Source organism: Anolis carolinensis, chromosome 1 (genome assembly GCF_035594765.1).
Source record: "Anolis carolinensis isolate JA03-04 chromosome 1, rAnoCar3.1.pri, whole genome shotgun sequence".
Classification (NCBI taxonomy): domain Eukaryota; kingdom Metazoa; phylum Chordata; class Lepidosauria; order Squamata; family Dactyloidae; genus Anolis; species Anolis carolinensis.
The window spans coordinates 29,857,367-29,877,934 of NC_085841.1; the positions used below are offsets into that span (position 1 = coordinate 29,857,367).

Here is a 20,568-nt window from a genome sequence, read left to right on the forward strand (position 1 = left end):
GGTCAACCTTATGTGCGAAGGAATTGAGCCTACAAGAGATTGCCCGGCCCAAGAGTCCTCTAAAAGTCCTTAGCTGAGCTTCAGATTCTTGTCAGAGCAAATGTGCTCACTCAGGTACTGTAATTTCCAAAACGAGTAGTGTGTCTTCATAATTCCCAAAAAAAATCCAGCCTGATTTTACTTCAAAAATGCATCCTAATATGATTTAAGAAAGCTGTTTTGCTTATAGTCATTTATCAATGGTGATGCCACTTTACCCCCAGTGGGACATTCCAAGGGCATCACCTCCTTTCACCCCTGAAATGATACTGTTCCCATTAAATGATCAGCATGTGGGCAAGAGCAATAGATGCAGACGGGTGAGGAGGAAAGCCGAGCTCTAATTAATCTTGCCATTTCACCAGAAACATAATATCCTTGTCACTGATGTAGAAAGATGGGAGTTTTATGGAGGACAATCTGTCTGTTCTATGCTGTAGATTTAAAAAGAAGAGAGAAGAGGGAACCCACCAAGGGGGAAATATATGCAAATGCACTTCATCATCTTCATTTATCATTTTTATAGGCAGTTTGGAAGGAAAACTAATTAAAGTAATTACAAGTTATTTCTTTTTTGTTTGGTACATATTAAAAACCCTCTTCAATATATAATCAGCTCAGTTAATATGAAAACGGAAAAGCTAACTGGATACTCCCTTCACTCTTCAAGGTATAGCTTCCCAAATCCTTCCCAGAATTTTGGGTGTTATTGATGTGTACAATTCATGCATATTGCCTTACCTCATTAAACATGGCCTTCTAAAGATGTTAATTATTGTGGCTGGGATCCTGTAATAGCACCTTAAGTATATATTGGGCCCTTGGTATTAGCTGGGGTTTCATTCCTAGACTCCTCGCGGATACCAAAATCTGTGGATGTTCAAATTTTATTATATATGATGGTTTGGTAAAACTGTGGCATTTATATAAATGGCAAAATCTGTTCTGGAATTCTCCCAAAATAGCAGAGCATCCAAAAATATAAACAGGATACTTAATTGAGCAGTCAGCTCACAGCAAGCAGAAAGGTGAAGTGTTGTGTGGCTGCAAAGGAATTTTGAGCTTAGCAGGCAAAAATGTAGAGATCAATCTTTAAAGTTACCAGAAGGGTTTATTTACAAATAAGAACTACATTCCTTAATCAGAAAGAATTGGGTCTAACTTCTCTCTAACTCCATAACGTCTAAGTTCCAAAACCATAGGAAAAATCTCCCAAAACTACATATCTTCAAACACAGAGAGTAGAGAGAGGTCTGAGTGCAAAGATGAAAAAGCAGAAGTCTTAAACAAAGGCATGCAACCTGAAGAGTATCCATTCTATTTCACCAATCAGGATGGAAGCAGAAAGAGAGAAAGTAGGCTTGGGCCCGAATCAGTTTGAATGAAAATGATTTGTAGTTTTCAGTGGGCTGTTTTGTATAAAATCTGAAAACAAAATGGGACGGCGGGAGATGAAATGCCTGGCAAAATTGATTAAGTGAGCCAGATTTTGTCAGTTCTGGAGAGGAAAGAGTTAAGGCAGAGATCTGCTGCAGCCTCCATCCATTTTTTCTTGGAAAGTTCACTTCTCCTCCAGAGAGGGCCCTGGGAACTCACTTTCCCAGGAGCACTTGCATAGGGCGGGCATTGAAATTCCTCTCGGAGCATGATGGGAGTTGAAGTTCTCTCTCTCTCTCTCTCTCTCTCTCTCTCTCTCTCTCTCTCTCTCTCTCTGTGTGTATGTGTGTGTGTGTGTTTCTCAGCCATCAAAAGGCCTGGTGCTGTCCATGCTCTGATTGGCTGAGAATAGACACAACCAACAACTACAATTCCCAGAACTCTCTCGTGCAGTTTGTCTTACTTTAAAAATGTTATAGTTAAAACTTAAAATAATTCTTAAAAAATAAAAAAAATCGTGAATTGTTTTGAAACTTGGCAGGCATGCAGCTGTAAATGGGGTCTAAAGCTGTGGTAGGTTTCATGCAGATAGGCCTTAAAATGGTGGAGGATTGAGCCTTTAAAATTTCCCATTGTAGCCAATGGGCCAAATCTCTACCGAATGAAAATGGCATCGCCCCTCCCCTTTTGAGTAACGTCCCGGTAAACATAATGAGGAGTCAGCTGACAATGGGACTCCAAAATGGCATTCCTTTTGGCCGAATTGCACATCTCTAATAGAGAGAGAAGGGGCAAATGCTCTCTCTCTCTCTCTCCGTCTCCGTCTGTCTGACGACTGCTGAACTTGTGGACCAAAAGGTCCTAGGTTCAAATCCGGGGAGCGGAATGAGTGCCCACTGTTAGCTCCAGCTTCTGCCAACGTAGCAGTTCGAAAACATGCAAATATGAGTAGATCAATAGGTACTGCTCTGGCAGGAAGGTAATGGCGCTCCATGCAGTCATGCTGGTCATGTGACTTTGGAGGTGTCTATGGACAACGCCGGATCTTCAGCCTAGAAATGGAGGTGAGCACCAACCCCCAAAGTCGGACACGAATGGACTTAATGTCAGGGGAAACCTTTACCTTTTACTAATAGAGAGAACAAATAGATACATTCAACTAACATTCAAGAGTCAGGGGCAAAGGGATTCCCTCAGCCTAAATCTAACTAACTGTTCCTCATTGAGGACTTCAGACTTGGGTAGTGTGAGGTTGAATTCCAACAAAATCAAGGTTTGGGGTTTTTTTTGAATTCTTAACAAATATTTCAAGCCATATATAGATGCAGAATCCATGCATACAGAGAACCAACTTATTTAAGTAAGTAATATCTCCTAGTCTGACCCTGCTGATGGAAGCATCACTCACTCATGCTTCAATCTGTGGCAGAAGAGACTTTCTTCTCCCCATGCAGCTGATTCTTGGTGAAATAAGGTAGGGTTTATTTTTAAGGGGGATGACTGAGTAGTCATTATGAATACGAAACACCTAGGTTGACCCATGTGTCACTATTCTGTATTTACAATTACTACCCATTCATGATTATGCCATTATTGCCACATCCTACTTTACTGAGAATCAGCTACATGGAGAGAAGGAAATCCATTCTGTCAACAGTTGGAGCATGAATAAATGACATTTCCATCAGATTTGGCGGTGAGCTGGGATACACCAGGTGAGATTATGTAGTTACAAATACTTAACCATAATTTAATTAAGTATATAATCAGTCCTTTGTGTACACATTCTGACCCCATGGATTCAGTCAATCACAGCTTGAAATATATCCTCCCCCCGAAAAAAATCCAAAAAGCAAACTTTGATTTTACTATGTTATATAAGGGATGCCATTTTATTATTCCATTGTATATAATTGTGTGTGAGTATCCATGGAGTTCTGGAACAAACCCCTGTATATATCAAGGATCTACTGTACTTAACTAAGTAGTTGATACAGGATTTCAGCCACAATAATTAAGTATACTTAACTAAGTAGTTGATACAAGATTCAAGCCTACATGTTTAAAAATGTTTGTGTGATCACCCAGTGTTATGCAAAGGTTTTCTGCTCAGCATTTCAGCAAATGCACAACACTGCAACAGTACATTATACTCCAGCATCAGTGTAACTGCTGGAGCATCATACGCAAAACTTGGAAATCTTATTTTTTCCAGCTCCAGTTCCCAGAATTACTTTATTTATATCCCACTTTTCTCCCAGCAAGGGATTCACAATGCCTTAAAAACTTAAAACAAAATAGAGTTACAATTGGATGATAAAAACCTGGGAAAAATTAAGGCACAATTAAATAAACTATCATAAACTATCAATAAACCAAAATTTAAAAAGTGTAGAAGTATAAAATTATTTTTAAAAAATAGGGAAAATAAATACATATGCATCATAAAAAGGACTCTCTCACAATCGATCATTCAGTGCTTCTTCATCTAAAAGGAATTCCACAATCTGGGAATCCTACTGGAGAACATGTTTATATGAGGCTTCTGGAATTTATAGTCCAAAAAAGTAACTGTCCTGAGTTCTGATCCTCTACACATTCTATCCCATTAAATATAATAGTGTTATAGCCACATTTTTGGGGTTTATATTTTAAACCGCAGTCATTCTGACATACTTTTCTTCTCCTTCCCAGTGGAACATATCAACTCTAGCAGGATGCACAACTTCACTCCCAGATACCCATAAATTGTGCACATCCAGCTCAGTTAAAGAGGAAAGGGATTTTCAAGTTATCCTTCTGGCATGATTTGTCAGTATAAGTGAAAGCTCTTAAGTAGGACGTTTTCTTGTGAAGATCAAGAGTGATGCTAAAGTTTAAGTTCCTATTAGGACATCAAGTGCATTGAATGATTCTCTGCAATTCTGTTTCTCAGGACAACACTTGGCTTCACAAGGCAAACACAGGGCTCTCAACAGTTTGAGTAATCTTTTGTTACTGAGAAGTTGAGAGACATTTGAAGGGAAAGAGCATGTGGATGGTGGGAGGGTTGTAGCGACTGCTTCTTTTGTACAAATGTACCTACTTCATGTTGTTTAACATCATGGGCTGGGTAATGGGATTGTAGAGTTATCCAGAGAGTTCAAGAATTTAGGAATAAGAACAATATGGAAAACATATACCGTAGGTCTTCTTATTCCAAGTTGTGTAGAAATCTGTCTCCAGAAACAAACAGTAGACAATACGAAATGGTAGTTTTGTATAATCTGGAGAGTTTTTAAACTGTTATTGTACAGGTAAGAATTTGTATGATCACCAAATGTTCATACACATTTCACCTCTTGAACCATCACTGATTAAATTCCTTGGAATACACAGGCGTCTGGGGAGGAAAATGCTCTATTAGTTGGAAGACACCTAGTTTTGTCTGTACGTGCTGTTTCAAGTCTGCCCAAACAGCTCAAAATACAAAAGTGATCATAATTTCTCTTTTGGTTTGGGACAATGGTGGCAGGGTAGTCTGGTTAGGAGAAGTGACAAATGGCCTTATATCCTCCCACCCATGACAACTCCTGTTTTGTTCAATATCACTAGTGGCATTGTGTTCGTATTTATCTTTTTTTAAATCCCTTGAGGAAGCTACCTGAATCATCTCCATTTATGTGCACAAAAGGAATTAGAAAGTACGGTTTGAACTTGGGTAGAGCACCAGAATAGGAGGAAATGAACATAATGCCATTGGAAAAGTCAGTAAAGCTAACAGTAGCTTTTGATACCTTATATTCCTTTTAGAATTTCTCCTGTCAACCTACTTGGTTTATCTCTCTTTTTTTCTATCTTGCTTTATTTTTAAAACCTTCATCCATTCTTCCAGATGTTTTGACAGTGTGCAAATATAGTTGTATATAATAGCCGCCTTGAGTTCTCCCAGGGGTTGAGAAAATTGGGATATAAACATGGCAAATAAATAAATAATTTAAATAATAGGAAAATGCTAAAGCATATCACCAGCACAAAGAAATGCAGCAAAAACAATAGAGCAGATGGACTGTTTAGAAGATTTAGAATATCCTCTAAATCTCTAGTATCTTCTCCAAGTAAGTGCATCAATAATGTGAAACCTGGGCTGGAATGTTTTCTTTTACTCAGCAAAAGCAAAATAAAAGAAATGGTACCTTGACAGCTTTTATTGCTGTCTGTTAAATGCATTCAGTGAAGATCAGACATACATTTACATACAAGGAAGCACCGAAGCGTCTCAATAACTTGGACACAGAAAGGAAGTACTTTCTAGCTAACCTTTTGGTACAAGAATATTTTTACATTGTTCCAGCCAGTTCCCATTCTTTTATCCCAGTACAATACAATTACGCATCAGCATAAATTCTCCTCGGTGCAGTGGTTTCACTACTCATTCCCTGAAATTTGGCATTCCAGTCATCAAATTGGCAAGTTGCAGTTTTTATTGAATGTTTACTGGTTGCCAGAGTATATTATAATCAAAAATGCTTGTTTTCAGACACAAAGGATACTCGGAGAGCTCAGACACTCTATAATGAAATGCTAAAACTTGGCATTCTCTCTAAATCTGTTGTGACAATCCAGTTTCATGCATGATAGTACATTAAATTATAAGGACTTCAGTCAAATGATCAGACCAAAGTGCAAAAAGAGAGAGATCCTGTCATTATCAGGGAAAATTACATTGATTATCTATTTACACTGATCATGGTGCAAAGCATTTTACACTTACAGTTATTAGATTTTATGAGAGATTATTAATGCGACACCTTGGTTGACACCACCTGCCCAGGAGTGTGAACACACCAAGGAAAATATGAGATGTACTGTTAATCCCATCCCAAATCAATTAATAAATGCTCATAGGAACTTTTAAAATGCACACGAGGGTTGTATTGAATTTTTAGTGCAGAAGCCCTACCTGAGTGGGTAACTTTGAGTCATCAAACATTAAAACAGGTGTTAAAAGCATTAAATGAGAATTTCAATATTGACAAAAAAAGTGTTGCTTCACATTGGGATTCAGGTATCATCTGATAACTAAGGTAGCAGTGTTCCAAATCTGTGGTTCAAATAGCCATGAAATAGGCTTTATTACAAACCGAGCTTCCAATGTAGCATGAAATCAGACTATTACAATTACAAAAATCGAAAGCACAACCCTATACGTGTTTACTAGGAAATACACCAGTCCCTCTCTCTTTTGGGGAAGAGAATTGCTCCAAGGTAAATGTGTGTAGGATTGCAGGTCAAATCAAAGAGAATAATTATATACACATGTGTATATGCTTTCAAGTTGACTTATGGATTCCATAGGGTTATATTATGTAAAAAATACTCAGAAGTGCTTTTGCTAGTTCCACCCTCTGAAATTTAACTTACAGAAAATTATGCTGCTATGCACACCAATGTCTTTTCTACAGGTTTGTTTTCTAAAAGTCTCTCCAAGTTTTGAGGTCTTTGGGGAACACTCTTCTCTTAGTACTGCAGCTTTCAGAAGCCATGTAGGAAGGATGTGGGAAGGGCTGCTCTCAAGATGTAGAAGCAAACCAACTTTCAACATGCATTAGAAATATAATTATGGTATAATCATTGGCAGAATCAACCTACATATATTCTGGGAATAATAAGTGGCTAGTTTCCTGGATCTTCACTGGGCCTCTGAAAAATTAAGGAAGCTCAGAACTGAGCCTAGAATTGGCTGAACCTCTACCTTGTCAGGCCATGCTATTGCATTCCTGGGTCTGATGCAGCAACAATTGGTGACTCCCCTGTAGTAGACAGCAAATCTGTTCCAGACTTTAAAAGGAATTTTCTGTGGTGCTGAAATTATTGGGAGTATATGGTTCATTATCTCAGCTCTTTAAAGTTTTTTTTCTAAAATTTCAGTAGGTTCACTATCCTTCGGACATATAGACCACCATATAGACTACTGGGCAAACTGAACTTCTTTAGAAACAAGGGCAGTAGCTTTTTTCATTATAATACCCTAATTCTTGCAGTGATGGCATATCAGATCTTAAAATGGTAGGGTGGTAGGATCAAGTATTCATGGGAGGGAGTCTTCCCAACTATTCAACAAACTAGGTGAATATTGTATTCTACCACTTCAGTAAGAAAGGGCAAAACACATTCTGGCCACAAGATGTTGTTGGGCTACAACTCCTAGCATTCCTTTTCATTGCATATACTGTCTAGAACTTATGGGATTTGTTGTCTAAACTCTGAATATCCACATGACTTCTGTCCCTGCATTAAGACTACCTTCTATTACAGTAAGTGAGAATCTACTTTCGGTTTATTTTTTATAAGAATTTCCCCAATTTTGAAAATACTGTATATCAGCAGAAGGAGGAGGATGAACCACTTTTTGCAATCCAAACTCAGACTTTTGAGTATTTAACGGTGCTGGTGCCAAATTATGGCTGCTGCTTCTTTTAATGCAAAAAATCTTACAGCATCTTAGAGACTGAGAGAGCAAAGTTATTAGCATAGATTTTGGTAGACTAATGTTATACTATCTACTTTGTTCTCCCCATCTCTAATGCTGCAAGATCCCCTTGCATACTGATATTCAAGATTAACACAACCATCTTTTAGAATTCTGCTTCTTTTTGGAGAAGATCCTAACCCTTCCCTCTCACAAATTCCATGGAGATATTTTACCAGGAGCTCCTAGACATCTGTCAGTTTGCTATCACAACAGCAAAATGCAGTGTTAAGGTGAAATTCATTGGCTAATGCTTTGGGGTATGTGATTGACATACTGGCTTTTAACCCAAGCAAGAAACAAAAACAAAAAGCAACAACTGTGTTTGGACAAACATCTGACTATACTAGTGAACTCCAAATTACTAGTTTTATTCAGCATCATTTGAGAATTATCACCACCACCATCCATATGAATTCAGTTGCTGCGGGATAGAAATGGGCTGAAAAAGAAATCAGGAAAGTCACATTTTCTCAGAAAGAAAGATATATTCCCTATTAACGTACGAGTCTGGTTTGGTTTTGTGGTGTCATTATTCTCAAGGTGTGCAGGTTAAAAGCCGATTTGGCTTTCACTTTCTTTTTTCATTTTAATTTCATATCTGCAGTGTTTTATTTTTGTTGTTGTCAGTACAGAAACAAACGTCAACAAGCCCCCTCATTTTATTATATCTGCATCATTCCAGTTCTATTTGCTTGTCTTGCTAATGATGTACAAAACTGAGGAGGCTCTTCTTGCCTGTGCAGTGTTGCAAATCTCATCTGCTCTGGCCCAAGCTTTGATAATATTTAAACTCAAATTAAGATTTAAAATGTCAAAAGCAAATGGAGCAGATGAAAGCTGGTGATTTCTTTTAGGCCACTGGAAAACAAACAAGCTCCTGGCTGCTAATCAGCATTGCTGGCAGCCAAGGTCAGATTTAGATCTATATTTTGGACAGAGCATTGTCGGCAAATATAAAATGGAAAACAGCATGTGAAGACATTTTGCATATACATATTCTTAGTAATTTCTTTTTGCCATGGATTCCTTTTCAGTCTGTAGGGGGAGAAAACTATCATTGATCATACATTGCCTCAAAGCTGGGGTCCTCTTCTTGGAGAAATCATTACCAAAGCAGCTGCTTAAAACTATGCTTTACCAAAAAGCGGTGGAAAATTTAATGGAAACATCAATGCTTCTGCACTGTGCTTTTTGCTTGCTCTGTAGTCCATCTTCCATTAATTTGCACATAGCTCTGAAGCTTGGGAAAGAAAAATAATGACAGCAAGACACTGTTCTTTCAAGAACCTTCTTCTGGCAGCGCAGCTGTTTGATGAAGCACAAAACTGATTTGGGGGCAAGCTGAGTGCCGGATTTCATGCAGCCAGTTCTTGAAGTGCTTGCTGGCTTCTTCTCTCCTGAAGATCTATGGCCTGCCACAAAGAAAGGGGGAAATTCTGCTCCCAAGTTTTGCAACATCGATTCACTGTAGGAAATAGTTGTTTTCAATTACTGGGCTTTTTCTAGCCTTGGCAGTGGCAGCCAAGCTTTTGATCACATGTTCGGCTTGATGCACAGTTGCTTTCTATATTGTGCTGAGCATTGAAATTAGAAAAAAAAACTTGGGACTCAAATGCTATCTTTAGTCACTCCTGACAGCATAAATAGACACTGAAGGTTTATCTTCTTACATAGATCATTTGAAAAGGGAACAAGTGATGCCTTAGGCACAAAATACAGCATCAGTGTTTTGTTTGTTTTTCAGGAGTGTTGGGGATGATGAGGTAGTTTTACATAATTCAAGAGCAACATTTTTCTGAATGAATTCCCTCCGCCCAAAAAAAACCCCCAACAACAACCAGATAAGGTCGTATAGCACTTCATTTGTCTATTCAAAGGCCACTACCATTCATACATCCAGTCTTCTGGTTGATATATGTTGTCAAGAGGACTGTCCTTTGGATATCCTGTGAATGAGAGGCTTTTATTAAATGCTTAGGTCTTGCAAACTCAGGCCTATGATTTAGGCCCCGTCTAACTGCCATATAATGCAGTTTCAAAATGCAATTTAATGGCATTGAATTGCATTATATGGCAGTGTAGATGAGGACTAAACCTATCTGTAATACAGGCAGTCCCTGAGTTACAAACATCTGACTTACATAAGACTCATAGGATCTTATCAGAAAGGACCATAGATTCGTCCCGCATTGGGGCAAATCCATGGGATCCCAGCCAGGGAGGGGGCATGGAAAAGCTGCCACTCCATGCCCCGCATTGGCCGTCTAACTTTCCTCTTCATGCCATGGTGGGAAGCATCACCGCCCGGCTTACCCACATTGAAGGGAAGGCAACTCGGGAAGGCTCCCGTGTTACCACATCATTGTGCTTCTTCATCTCCATTTTCAGCACAGAACCTGGCTGAAAGTCCCTTTATATGGCTAAATGGCTCTGTGCTGAAAAGGGAGGTGAAGCAGCATACGACAGGCAAATTGGCCCATCTGATGAGGTGGATAGTTAGGAACAAGGTTGAGACAACAGGAATTGAGAGAAATCTACCCCTAGGAAGGAAAATTCAGTCCTGAAAGAGTTATCATGGAGAAAAGGTGCCTCAACTGAAGTTTTCTCACCAATCCTTGTTTCCTCAAAAAACTTTTTTTTTCAAAATCCAGGAACAGAAAGTGAGGTGGAATCTTCTAAACAGGGGCACAGGTAGCAAACATCACAGGGGTGTTAACCCTTCCCTATGCTATCCAAAGCTTATATGTATATATGGCTGGAGTTACACTTTAAAATGTATCTGTTCCATTTTACATGCAAATTCAGCTTAAGAATAAACCTACAGAACCTATCTTGTCTGTAATTTGGGGACTGCCTGTATGTTCTTCCTCAACTTTCCCAGCATTATTGTCCTTTCCAATGAGTATTTTTTTTCCTAATGCTGAAAGTATAGTAACCTCTATTCAGTCATTTTGAGTCTAATAAAGTTGCCAAGTGAGTAACAGGACAGGGCTCATGTGCAAGCTCCACCTGATGAGCTTCCCTCTGGTACAATTGTTAAAGATGCAAGATACATTAACTCTAGCTTCTAGTAAAAATGCATGACCCATTCATTGACTTCGTGGTAATCCATGAAATCTGTAGAACTCGTTGATTTCAGTACCATTTTATATCTCATAGAAGGAGGAAAATCAACAATACTGTACCTAAGACAGGAAGATGAAATACGTGTTCTTCAGATATTGTTGGACCATAACTCCTGCCAACACTATGCGTCACAGCCAGTGAGAACAGCTAAATGGAGTTATGGTCCAACAAGATTTAGTATGCTGTACATTTTTCATCATTAATCTAAAAAATAAAATAAATATAAAACAAGATGAAAGAACCACAAGTCATGTCATTCTCTTTTAATATACTGTGTGTGTGTGTGTGTGTGTGGGGGGGTGCATCTGCAATGTAGAATGAATGTAGTTTGACACTACTTTAACTGCCATAGCTCAATGCTATGATACCATAGAAACTGTAGTTTTACCGTGTCATTAGCCTTCACAGCCAAAGAGTTAGGTACTTTATCAGACTACAAATCCAGGATTCTATAAAACTAAGCCATGGCAGTTAAAGTGGAGGTGTACCTGGTTGCAGAAAGTCAACATAATGTAGTGGTTTGAATAGTGAACTATGACTCTGGGAGCCAGGGTCTGAATTCTTGTATGATCATGGAAACTCACTAGATGACTATAGGGAAGTCACCCTCTCCATCTCAATAAAGGCAAAGGCAAACTACCCTGAATACCTGTACATCTTGTCAAGAAACATCCATGATATGGTCACTTTAAGGTCACCATAAGCCGGAAACTACCAGAAGGCATAACAACAATGTGTTCTTGCATGATCCTATAATTAACATTCCTTTACTTCTGTGTTTGGGCTTCACAGACACTTGAATTCTTTTGCCAATTATGGAATATGTTTTATGCCTCAGTTATGCACAAAACTTTTGGTATTTTGATTTGCTCATCTATACCTTATTGTCCTCTTTGTAAGGCATGTTGGATATACATACAATAATACCTACCACACTAGTGAAATATTGTCGGTCAGAATGATAGTCAAGCACTTTCCATTTTCCCCACATATCCTTTTTATTATTTAAGTAAAGCCTGATTGATTTAATATTTGCTCAATTAAAGGATCATTTGATTAAACTACATTTTCATAAATTAATATATGTGCATTTTTGTGTTAATGGAAGGATTTGATGGCACATTCTTCACAACTAAATTAAATCTTATAGATTTAATTCAAAAAATAGCTGGGTTTAGATCCAAGACCAATATTTTTTTCAAAACATTTTAATGTTTCATTGTCTACTACAGTCCACTTACCAGAATCAGAATTAATTTAAAAGCATAGCCATGTGTGTCCTCAAAGCCTTAATAATTTCAGGCAGAATGACTGACATAGACTATTTTCTGATGTAGCCAGGGTAAACTTGAAAAGTTGAATACACACACACACACACACACACACACACACACACACAGAGTAGAGTCTCATTTATCCAACACTTGCTTATCCAACGTTCTGGATTATCCAACGCGTTTTTGTAGTCGATGTTTTCAATAAATCGTGATATTTTGGTGCTGAATTCGTAAATACAGTAATTACTACATAGGATTATTTCATATTGAACTACATTTTCTGTCAGATTTGTTGTATAACATGATGTTTTGGTGCTTAATTTGTAAAATCATAACCTAATTTGATATTTAATAGGCTTTTCCTTAATCCCTCCTTATTATCCAAGATATTCGCTTATCCAGTGTTCTGCCGGCCCGTTTATGTTGGATAAGTGAGACTCTACTGTATGTGTGTGTGTGTCTAAGAAAGCAGGCAGACAAGAGGAAGACAACATTTCAAATGGACAGACTCAATTAAAGAAGCCACAGCTCTGACTCAGATGATCTGCACAAGTCTGTTGATAATACGTGACTTGGAGCTCTCTCATTCATAGGGTTGCCATAAGTTAACTTGGCAGCAGTTAATACCAACAACAACTGAAAGTTGGGAGTCTTTCTAAAAGCTACAATAACAGAGCTCTATGTATGTACAAAATGCTCTCATTTATACTTAGGTCCTAGTTCGGTTAATGCAGACACTCCAAGGTACTATCTCTGTAACTGGTAGTTCGAAGATTTAAATAGTACAGGATTAAGATGATTGCTTGAGTTTTGGAAGGTTACAAGTCAGAATGTACTGTATTGGGCTAATGACAGAGCCATTGTGGTGTTGTAGTATTGATCTCAGACATAGAGGGTCCTGTCCTGACAGAGCTCCTTGAATCAGATAAATTCCTATTTTCCAATATGAGGCACATGCCTTACAGGGAAACAATTCAATTTTTAAGGGGGGCAATTCAAGAAAGAGTTATTTTTAAACTATTTCTAAGTGATGTCTTTCACAGTCCTCCAACTGTACTTTTATTTTTCTGTTTCAGGGATGCCATGTTCTTTGGAAACTTGTTTAGACCAAGTTAATGGCCTTTTAGGAGTTCACTTTATATGTCACTGGGGGGAGAGGGATAGAGATGCTTAGGTGGGGCATGACTAAAAAAGGGTTGGGAACCACTGAGATAAACCATTTCAGCACTGGGCCTGGCAAATGGTGTAGAAAAAGAAACTCCTTAAACTCAGTCTAAAGAGGCATTCCTTTGTTATAGGAACATAATCTGGCTTTTACTGAACAGCCCCAGAACGCTTTAATGCAAGGCAGGTTTTGCTTAAAACAATCAGAGCAAGTGCTTCTATATACTTGCTCCAAAGATGCTGCAGTGCAGGAAAAGCCGGAGCTCTCATTAGAATGCCATCAGGCCTTTCTTTGCCCATTCCTTGCCCACTGCATTCTAATGAGGACCATGTCTCTTCCTCTGATTCCTGCATTTCCAGCGTTAACTGCACAATGACTAGTGGTGTCTTCTTTCAAAGAGACATCAGGGTGCTGTGTTAACAGAACAAGAGTATATAAAAAGCCTTTTCAGTGATCTGATTACTTGAATTTCATGGGGATGGGTAAGGAATTGATTTGTAGAGGGGTAAAATGTTTGAGATTTTGCTTTGCTTTTTCAGCGGCTGACTTTGGCCATGAAGGGGTAATGGATTTCAAGTTTGTTTTTTGTTATTTATTTATTTATTTATTTTATTTACAGTATTTATTTATTTTATTTACAGTATTCTCACCCCGAAGGGGACTCAGGGCGGATCACATTATAACACACATAGGGCAAACATTCAATGCCCATAAACACATCAAACAGAGACTGAGAGACACACGCAGAGGCAGTTAACCTTCTTCTGACGGGATGTTCGATTCTGGCCACAGGGGGGAGCAGCTGCTTCATCATCCACACTGACGGCACTTCCTCATTCCAGGTCGTAAATTAGTTAATCTTGCCTCCCCACTTTATAAGTGGTACCTTATTTCCTACTTGATAGATGCAACTATCTTTCGGGTTGCTAGGTCAGCAACGAGCAGGGGCTATTTTTTATTTTTAATTGACGGGTGCTCACCCTGCCACGGGCTGGCCTCGAACTCATGACCTCATGGTCAGAGTGATTTAAGGCAGCTGCTCAACAGCTGCGCCACAGCCCGGCCCCTTTCATTAGTTTCATTAACTTACTTTTCTTTTAGTGATGGTAGAATTTAGAGATTTAGTCATGTTAATGTCAATTGGTAGGCAAAGGGATCTTGCAGCACATTTGAAACTAACCGAGATAAGTTGGTAGCCCGAACCTTTATAGATTTAAGTCTATTTCGTCAGATGCTTCACTACTCCATGGATCTGACTGAACTGACTTAAGTCTACAAAAGCTGATGCTACCAATTACTTTCTCTCCATTAGTCCCAAGATTTCTGCAATATTTCTTTGCATACTTTCAGTTAGTTCAATATCCTCACAAAAACCATGTGAGGTGAGTCATGGTGTTTAAACAAAACAACTGACCCAAGGTCACCCAGTGACTTACAGGAGTAGCAGCTCGCCCATATCCCAAACCAGGCATAGGCAAACTTCAGCTCTCCTGTTGTTTTGGACTTCAACTCCCACAATTCCTAACAGCCTACTAGCTGTTAGGAATTTGTGGGATTTGAGGTCCAAAACACCTGGAGGGCCGAAGTTTGCCTATGTCTGCTCTAACCTCTACATCACACTGGCTCCCCAGCCACAAATCCAGTCCCCAGTGCCTACAGTTAATGGATTTCAGGTAGAAAAGCAAAAGCAAAGTAAAGGACAAGATTCTCCAAATGATTGGAACCTTGCGATTGTTGGAAGAGAACAGAGGAAGTGAAGTGCATGTCCTGGAACTAAATCCAGCCTTCTGTGCTTTCCCAGATGTGAAACTCTTAACTTCATTGTAGCAGCCCACTCACGTACATTTCCATTCAGAAATACTTGTTTTACATATTTATGGGTTTATTTATTGGTCCTAAAATATTTATATCAGCCTGTTCTGTTTCACTTCTGGGATCCACAATGCAGCTAACATCACTTCTGTCACCCTTTTTTTCACCTAATGTCATCCATAATTCTTCTACTTTAGCAAATTAAAATGTTATGTGGTTCTTAAGCTTGACAGAAAGGCCAGAAGAAAGACTAGGGTGGGGTGGGGTGGGGTGGGGTGGAGAGGGAATGTCACAGTCGGACCTGGATGATGTCATCAAAGGACACATGTCTCAGTGGCAACCTGTGTGTCAGGATGTCCTCTTCTCTATAATTAAATCATAAGAATGCACGAGCCATTCATTTGCAGCAGTCATTTCAAGGATATTCCAGCCTTACTTTAAAGCACTTAGTCCTTGGGAATCCAGACAACCCTGCAGTGGTGTCATTTGTTAGAAACCTTTAATGGAATGAAATTTGGCTTACTGTAGTTTGGGGTTGTTTCTGAATCCTTTCATATAGATTACAACCCCAAAGATGATCTAAAGGAAAGAGTACCTTGTTTTGCTTAAATTTATTTGGCCAGGAGCAAAGAGAAAGTTTTATCAGATGAGAATGTCACTCTGTGCTTAACCTTTTTGGGTGTTGTAAAAGTTCTTCGTTCAGAGAAAGATTTAAAAGAAGATTGGAATGGATTGAGGCTTTAGGGCAGCAGGCACCTGACAGATTGAGCTTAGATCCGTTCAATTACAGAAGTGATTCTAAAACCCGCCCTATCATCTGATAGGATGCTGACATAGTCCATTGGATGTGCTCCAAGCTCAGCGTGGAAGGAATATTCATTCTTATTCATTCCCTGGTCAAAAAATGAGAGAAATCTCATTTGGGAGGACAGATCAACAAGACCTTTCACAATTATCTCCCAGAATCCCAGCCTCACAAAGTCTTGCAGAGAAATTACTCTGTGTAGAAAAAGACATGCAGTGGACTCCTGCATGAGCATTGTGTACTATACAGCATTTTAACTTTGGCGCTACATAGTGGATTCTAGCCAGACTCCCAGACCCCATTTATTGGTCCATTTTTCTGTCAATCAAGAAGTAACTGTCTGATATTCCCAAGAGAGAGACCAAGCAAAGGTCCCTGTCATAAATCCTCCTTGTCCAGAATATTGCTCATGCAGAGGGGTGTCAGAATGTCACATGCCCATTCATCCCCGTGGCTGCTTACTAGTAAGTGGGATTTAGGGGACATTACTGGTTCCTATGTACTGCCTAAACTATAGGCTACATGGAGATCATGAATATGTAGCACTTACTAATGTGTACCTGTAGGCAACAAGATTTCAGCCACAGTGTTATTTTTTGCACAAAATGTTTCCTGCGTTTTTAACTGCTTTCTTTGCAGAAAATAGTGTTTGCTCATGTGTTTTTTCTGTGCAGAATAATTTGTGTGCAACTTTCCAGGCCATTCAAATATTGTGGTGAAATTGTGTTTTTCTCCAACAGCAGGGAGAAAATTACTGTAACTATTTTCCTCTGTATGTGTAGATGAAGAGGTTGAGGATGCACACCCTTGCTTTAAGCATTTAAATTTGGGTGCCATGGAGCAGCATGTATGTGTTAACCATGTTTGGATGAATCTGAGCTTAGCTAATCTATCTCTATTCTCTCTTTCATAGGTTGGCCCTGGGCAACACTTTCTGTTTTTGGATTCCTCTATTGCTACTCTCATGTTGGGATTGAATGGCAACACAGATCCTCCCGGGCTTAACAAGTATCTGAATAAAGACATCTGAACTTTTACCAAAGAGACCAAATATTTTAGAGATATGAATTTATCTCTTCAATACAATACTGTACCAACATACCAATATAGCCTGTAGTGCCTGATGGTGTATGGATTCCATATCAACACGCACTCATCAGAATGAGACAGACCTTTGAAACTCTGAAGGACATTTGACCTAACCCAATTGCATAAATGGTGACTTCCCAAGATCCCATTGACTCAGTTGGTCTACTCAAATTGTGATTACATTTTTCATTTACACCTTTGTCATCTACAGTGGATTTGGGTTTTCTTCCATGAAATAGAAATACTTTTAAAAACATTTCTCTTGATATACTATTTAACTATAATAGTTATTTTTAATTTGTATTTCTATCTATATGCAAGAGAACACGATGTGTATCTTAAGTTAAGCATCTTAAATCAACTCAATTGAAAACTTCAGCACTGACTTTATATAGCTCTTTATTTGGGAGGAAATCCATTTGCAGATCATCCTGAAATATTTTGTTGTCTGAGAATAACAACTGGCAGTTTTATCTGACTTCCATGTTGGTGATGGAACAATTCTCCATTGTACCTAAGAAACACAGTCTAGCTTGGAGATTAGAAGGCAGGCCCAATGGACAATGAGCTCTTGTCTGTAAAGGAAAGATTTTAAAGAAGTGCGGGACATATGAGAAGTTATAAAACAGATTTATTACCCAGCTGGATAATTTGGAAGCCATGAAAAAAATCTTGATTTTTTTTCTTTTTTCTTTTTTGTTCTTTTCTCTTTTTGCTACCTCACCTATTCTCCTCTCCTAAACTAATCCCTACCCATAACCTTCAGCCCTACCCTACCAACACATACCCACTTCACTTCACTTCACTTCTTTTTTATGTATCAAAATTTTAATAAATATTTTTTTAAAAGAAGTGGGGAAGACTTCCTGTGCCAGTTGCCTCATTCTGCCCATTGGTATGGCCAGTTTTGATCTTAGGACTAATTATCCTGAAATGAGAATATTTTGAAAGAGGAGAGGATGTTAGACACTTCGAAGAGAATACGCTTTTTAAAAAACTTAATTTTCCTACCCCTGATTTCAGATATGATTTTAGAAGGGAAAGGGGTTTTTGGATTCTGTTTCAAAAATATTTCTGATTGTCACATTTTTGTTGCATGTAGCCAATAAATCAGTATGTGACTGAATATCTATAGGTTACCACCCCTCTGGGGTCATTAATTTGATATAATGTATCCAGAAGAGGATGAAATCAATGGGAACATTGTAAACAAAAGGAAGAGAGAAAGGTATGTGCCTGGCAAAGGAACAAATGAATCAGAGACTTGTCTGATGAATCATTTCAAGTGATTTTTTGTATACTCACACCTTTGTATCATAATGAAGAGAATATTGGATGGGATGCTATTAGAGATTTACCTCTGCAGGGATTAGAAGTGGGTGGTTCTATAATATCCATCTTCAATAAAAAGTTGCGATGCTCATTGGTTCTGTTGTGTGTTGTTCCATTATGCACTGGAATACTGATTAGAAAGTGACAGTGCACATTGGCAGTGTCCAGTATTTTCCTAATTATGATACGAAAGTGTAATTGTACAAAAATTCACATGACAGTGTCCTGTTACTCATTTCTACAATTCACTAGTATGGTTTCTTAGTGCCTCTGCTACATAGCAAAATTACTCAGCATACTCTGTGATAGAGGATTCCAGCCATTCATTTTGATCATCTGCTATAAACACCAGTTTGAAAGCAAGCCCATTTATCCCTTACAGCAGGTGTGCCATCGGTCCATCTGATGTTCTGCCATGGAGCAAAATGACAGAATCTTGGCCCAAAAGGTAAACGGATGGGTTTCACAACTTGTCTACTCTTTCTTTTGTAACAATCCTGGAAATCCACCAAGGCTGCGGATTTGGAAAAAGCTTTTTTGTTGTTGTTATTGAGAACTGAACCTCTGGCCTGTGTCATCTCTCCATCTGGGTATAGTATACATTCCAGATATTTGAGTGGCAGTCTCTTTTCACAAACAGCAAAATTACTTTTGAAATTCATAGAGTGAATACATTAAACATACATCACATAAAGAAGAGATTATTATCATAGAAAGTTGAATGCCTAGAGGATCATTCAGCTATGGATGGACAGAAATGTTACATCAGTAGACTTCCAACTTTTCCCAATTTCAAGTCAAATTGTTCCAGTTTTGTGCAGTTGAAAAATTGAGTTGGGGGTAATCCATTACAGTTCTTTGCACATTTTTCAGATGGAAACTATCATTTGACTATTGTGTACATATGAATTTTAAAAATTAATGAATTGTATGGGAGAACTGGGAAATGCGATATGAAACACCCCCTGGACCTTGATATCCATTGGGTTAGTGTCAGGATTGTTCATAATTCATGGATTTTTATATGTAATGATGTAGTAAAACGGTGACTTTATATAAAATGACAAAAGTTTGCCTTTTTTATTTACTTTTAAATCTTTTAAATCTGAATTGTTGAATCCATGGATGCATCGTCTGTGGATAAAGAGGAAGAATTGTATCAAGAGAAGCGGTTGTATTTTCAATGCACACTGTAACAAAAAGATAATTGCAGAAGTCATTTCGGAGTCCCCTAATTTGCAGCACCTTGGAAACCTTTGGTAGGGGCACTGAAGAGTTTTGAGCAATATCTGCTCTATAATTAGCAATAGCTGTTGAATAATTATTTACATCTGACAGTACAGAATTTCAATGAACATTTTTCACAACTTTGAAAGCTACTATATGCATGGCTATCAGTCCCAAATTATATTTGTTTCCATGTGAAATGTAGGCATGTAGAATGGGTAAATCCATTATAAATATGGTTAAGAAAATTTTGCATGCATCCCACCATTTGTGGTGCATCTGTGAACATTCTGTAACTTTATTCTTTGCACAGATTTTTTAAATGTCTATTTATCTATTTATTCACTATATTTATACCCCGCGTTCTCACCCTGAAGGTGAGTCAGATTACAAACTCCAGCAAAATTCTACTAACATCAATGCCTAAAGGCCAAAGAAGGGAGGTATGAGAAGGTACATCAGTTAGCGCTGCTTGAACTAGAATAGAGATATGGAAGAGACCCACAAATGTGTGTGAATTAGAAGAATCTGTTCACCTAGTTTTCTTGCTTAAATAAGAGGCAATTGAAAAAATAAGGGCATCGTTTTCCACTACAAATATGCCCCCCCCCCCCAATATCCATGTTGTTACACCACGGAGTTTATGAATGGGTTTTTTTCCTGAATACATTGGCTTCATTCTGTATGTAGGACTAGGCGTCAAGATCCCAGCAAAACTTTCTATCCTGAAATACCCTAAAGTATTCCTGAAGAAAAATTGGATTGTCTCCATGTGCTAGTATGAGGCAAATGGCAATTTCTAATC

At 38.4% G+C, this 20,568-nt stretch overlaps 1 protein-coding gene across 4 annotated transcripts in view; it reads left to right on the forward strand.

Moving 5' to 3' along the window:
* The window catches only part of hhat (hedgehog acyltransferase), a 214,154-nt gene extending 194,557 nt beyond the window's left edge, over positions 1 to 19,597 (forward strand). For all 4 annotated transcript variants that reach the window (XR_010003319.1, XM_062971727.1, XM_062971724.1 and 1 more), the window contains one exon: positions 17,029 to 19,597. Coding sequence is in view for 3 of the 4 variants with exons in the window: in XM_062971727.1 (XP_062827797.1) it covers positions 17,029 to 17,120 (92 nt within the window). In the remaining variant the exon portion in view is untranslated. The remainder of the gene's footprint in view (positions 1 to 17,028) is intronic.
* Positions 19,598 to 20,568: the final 971 nt, after the last annotated feature.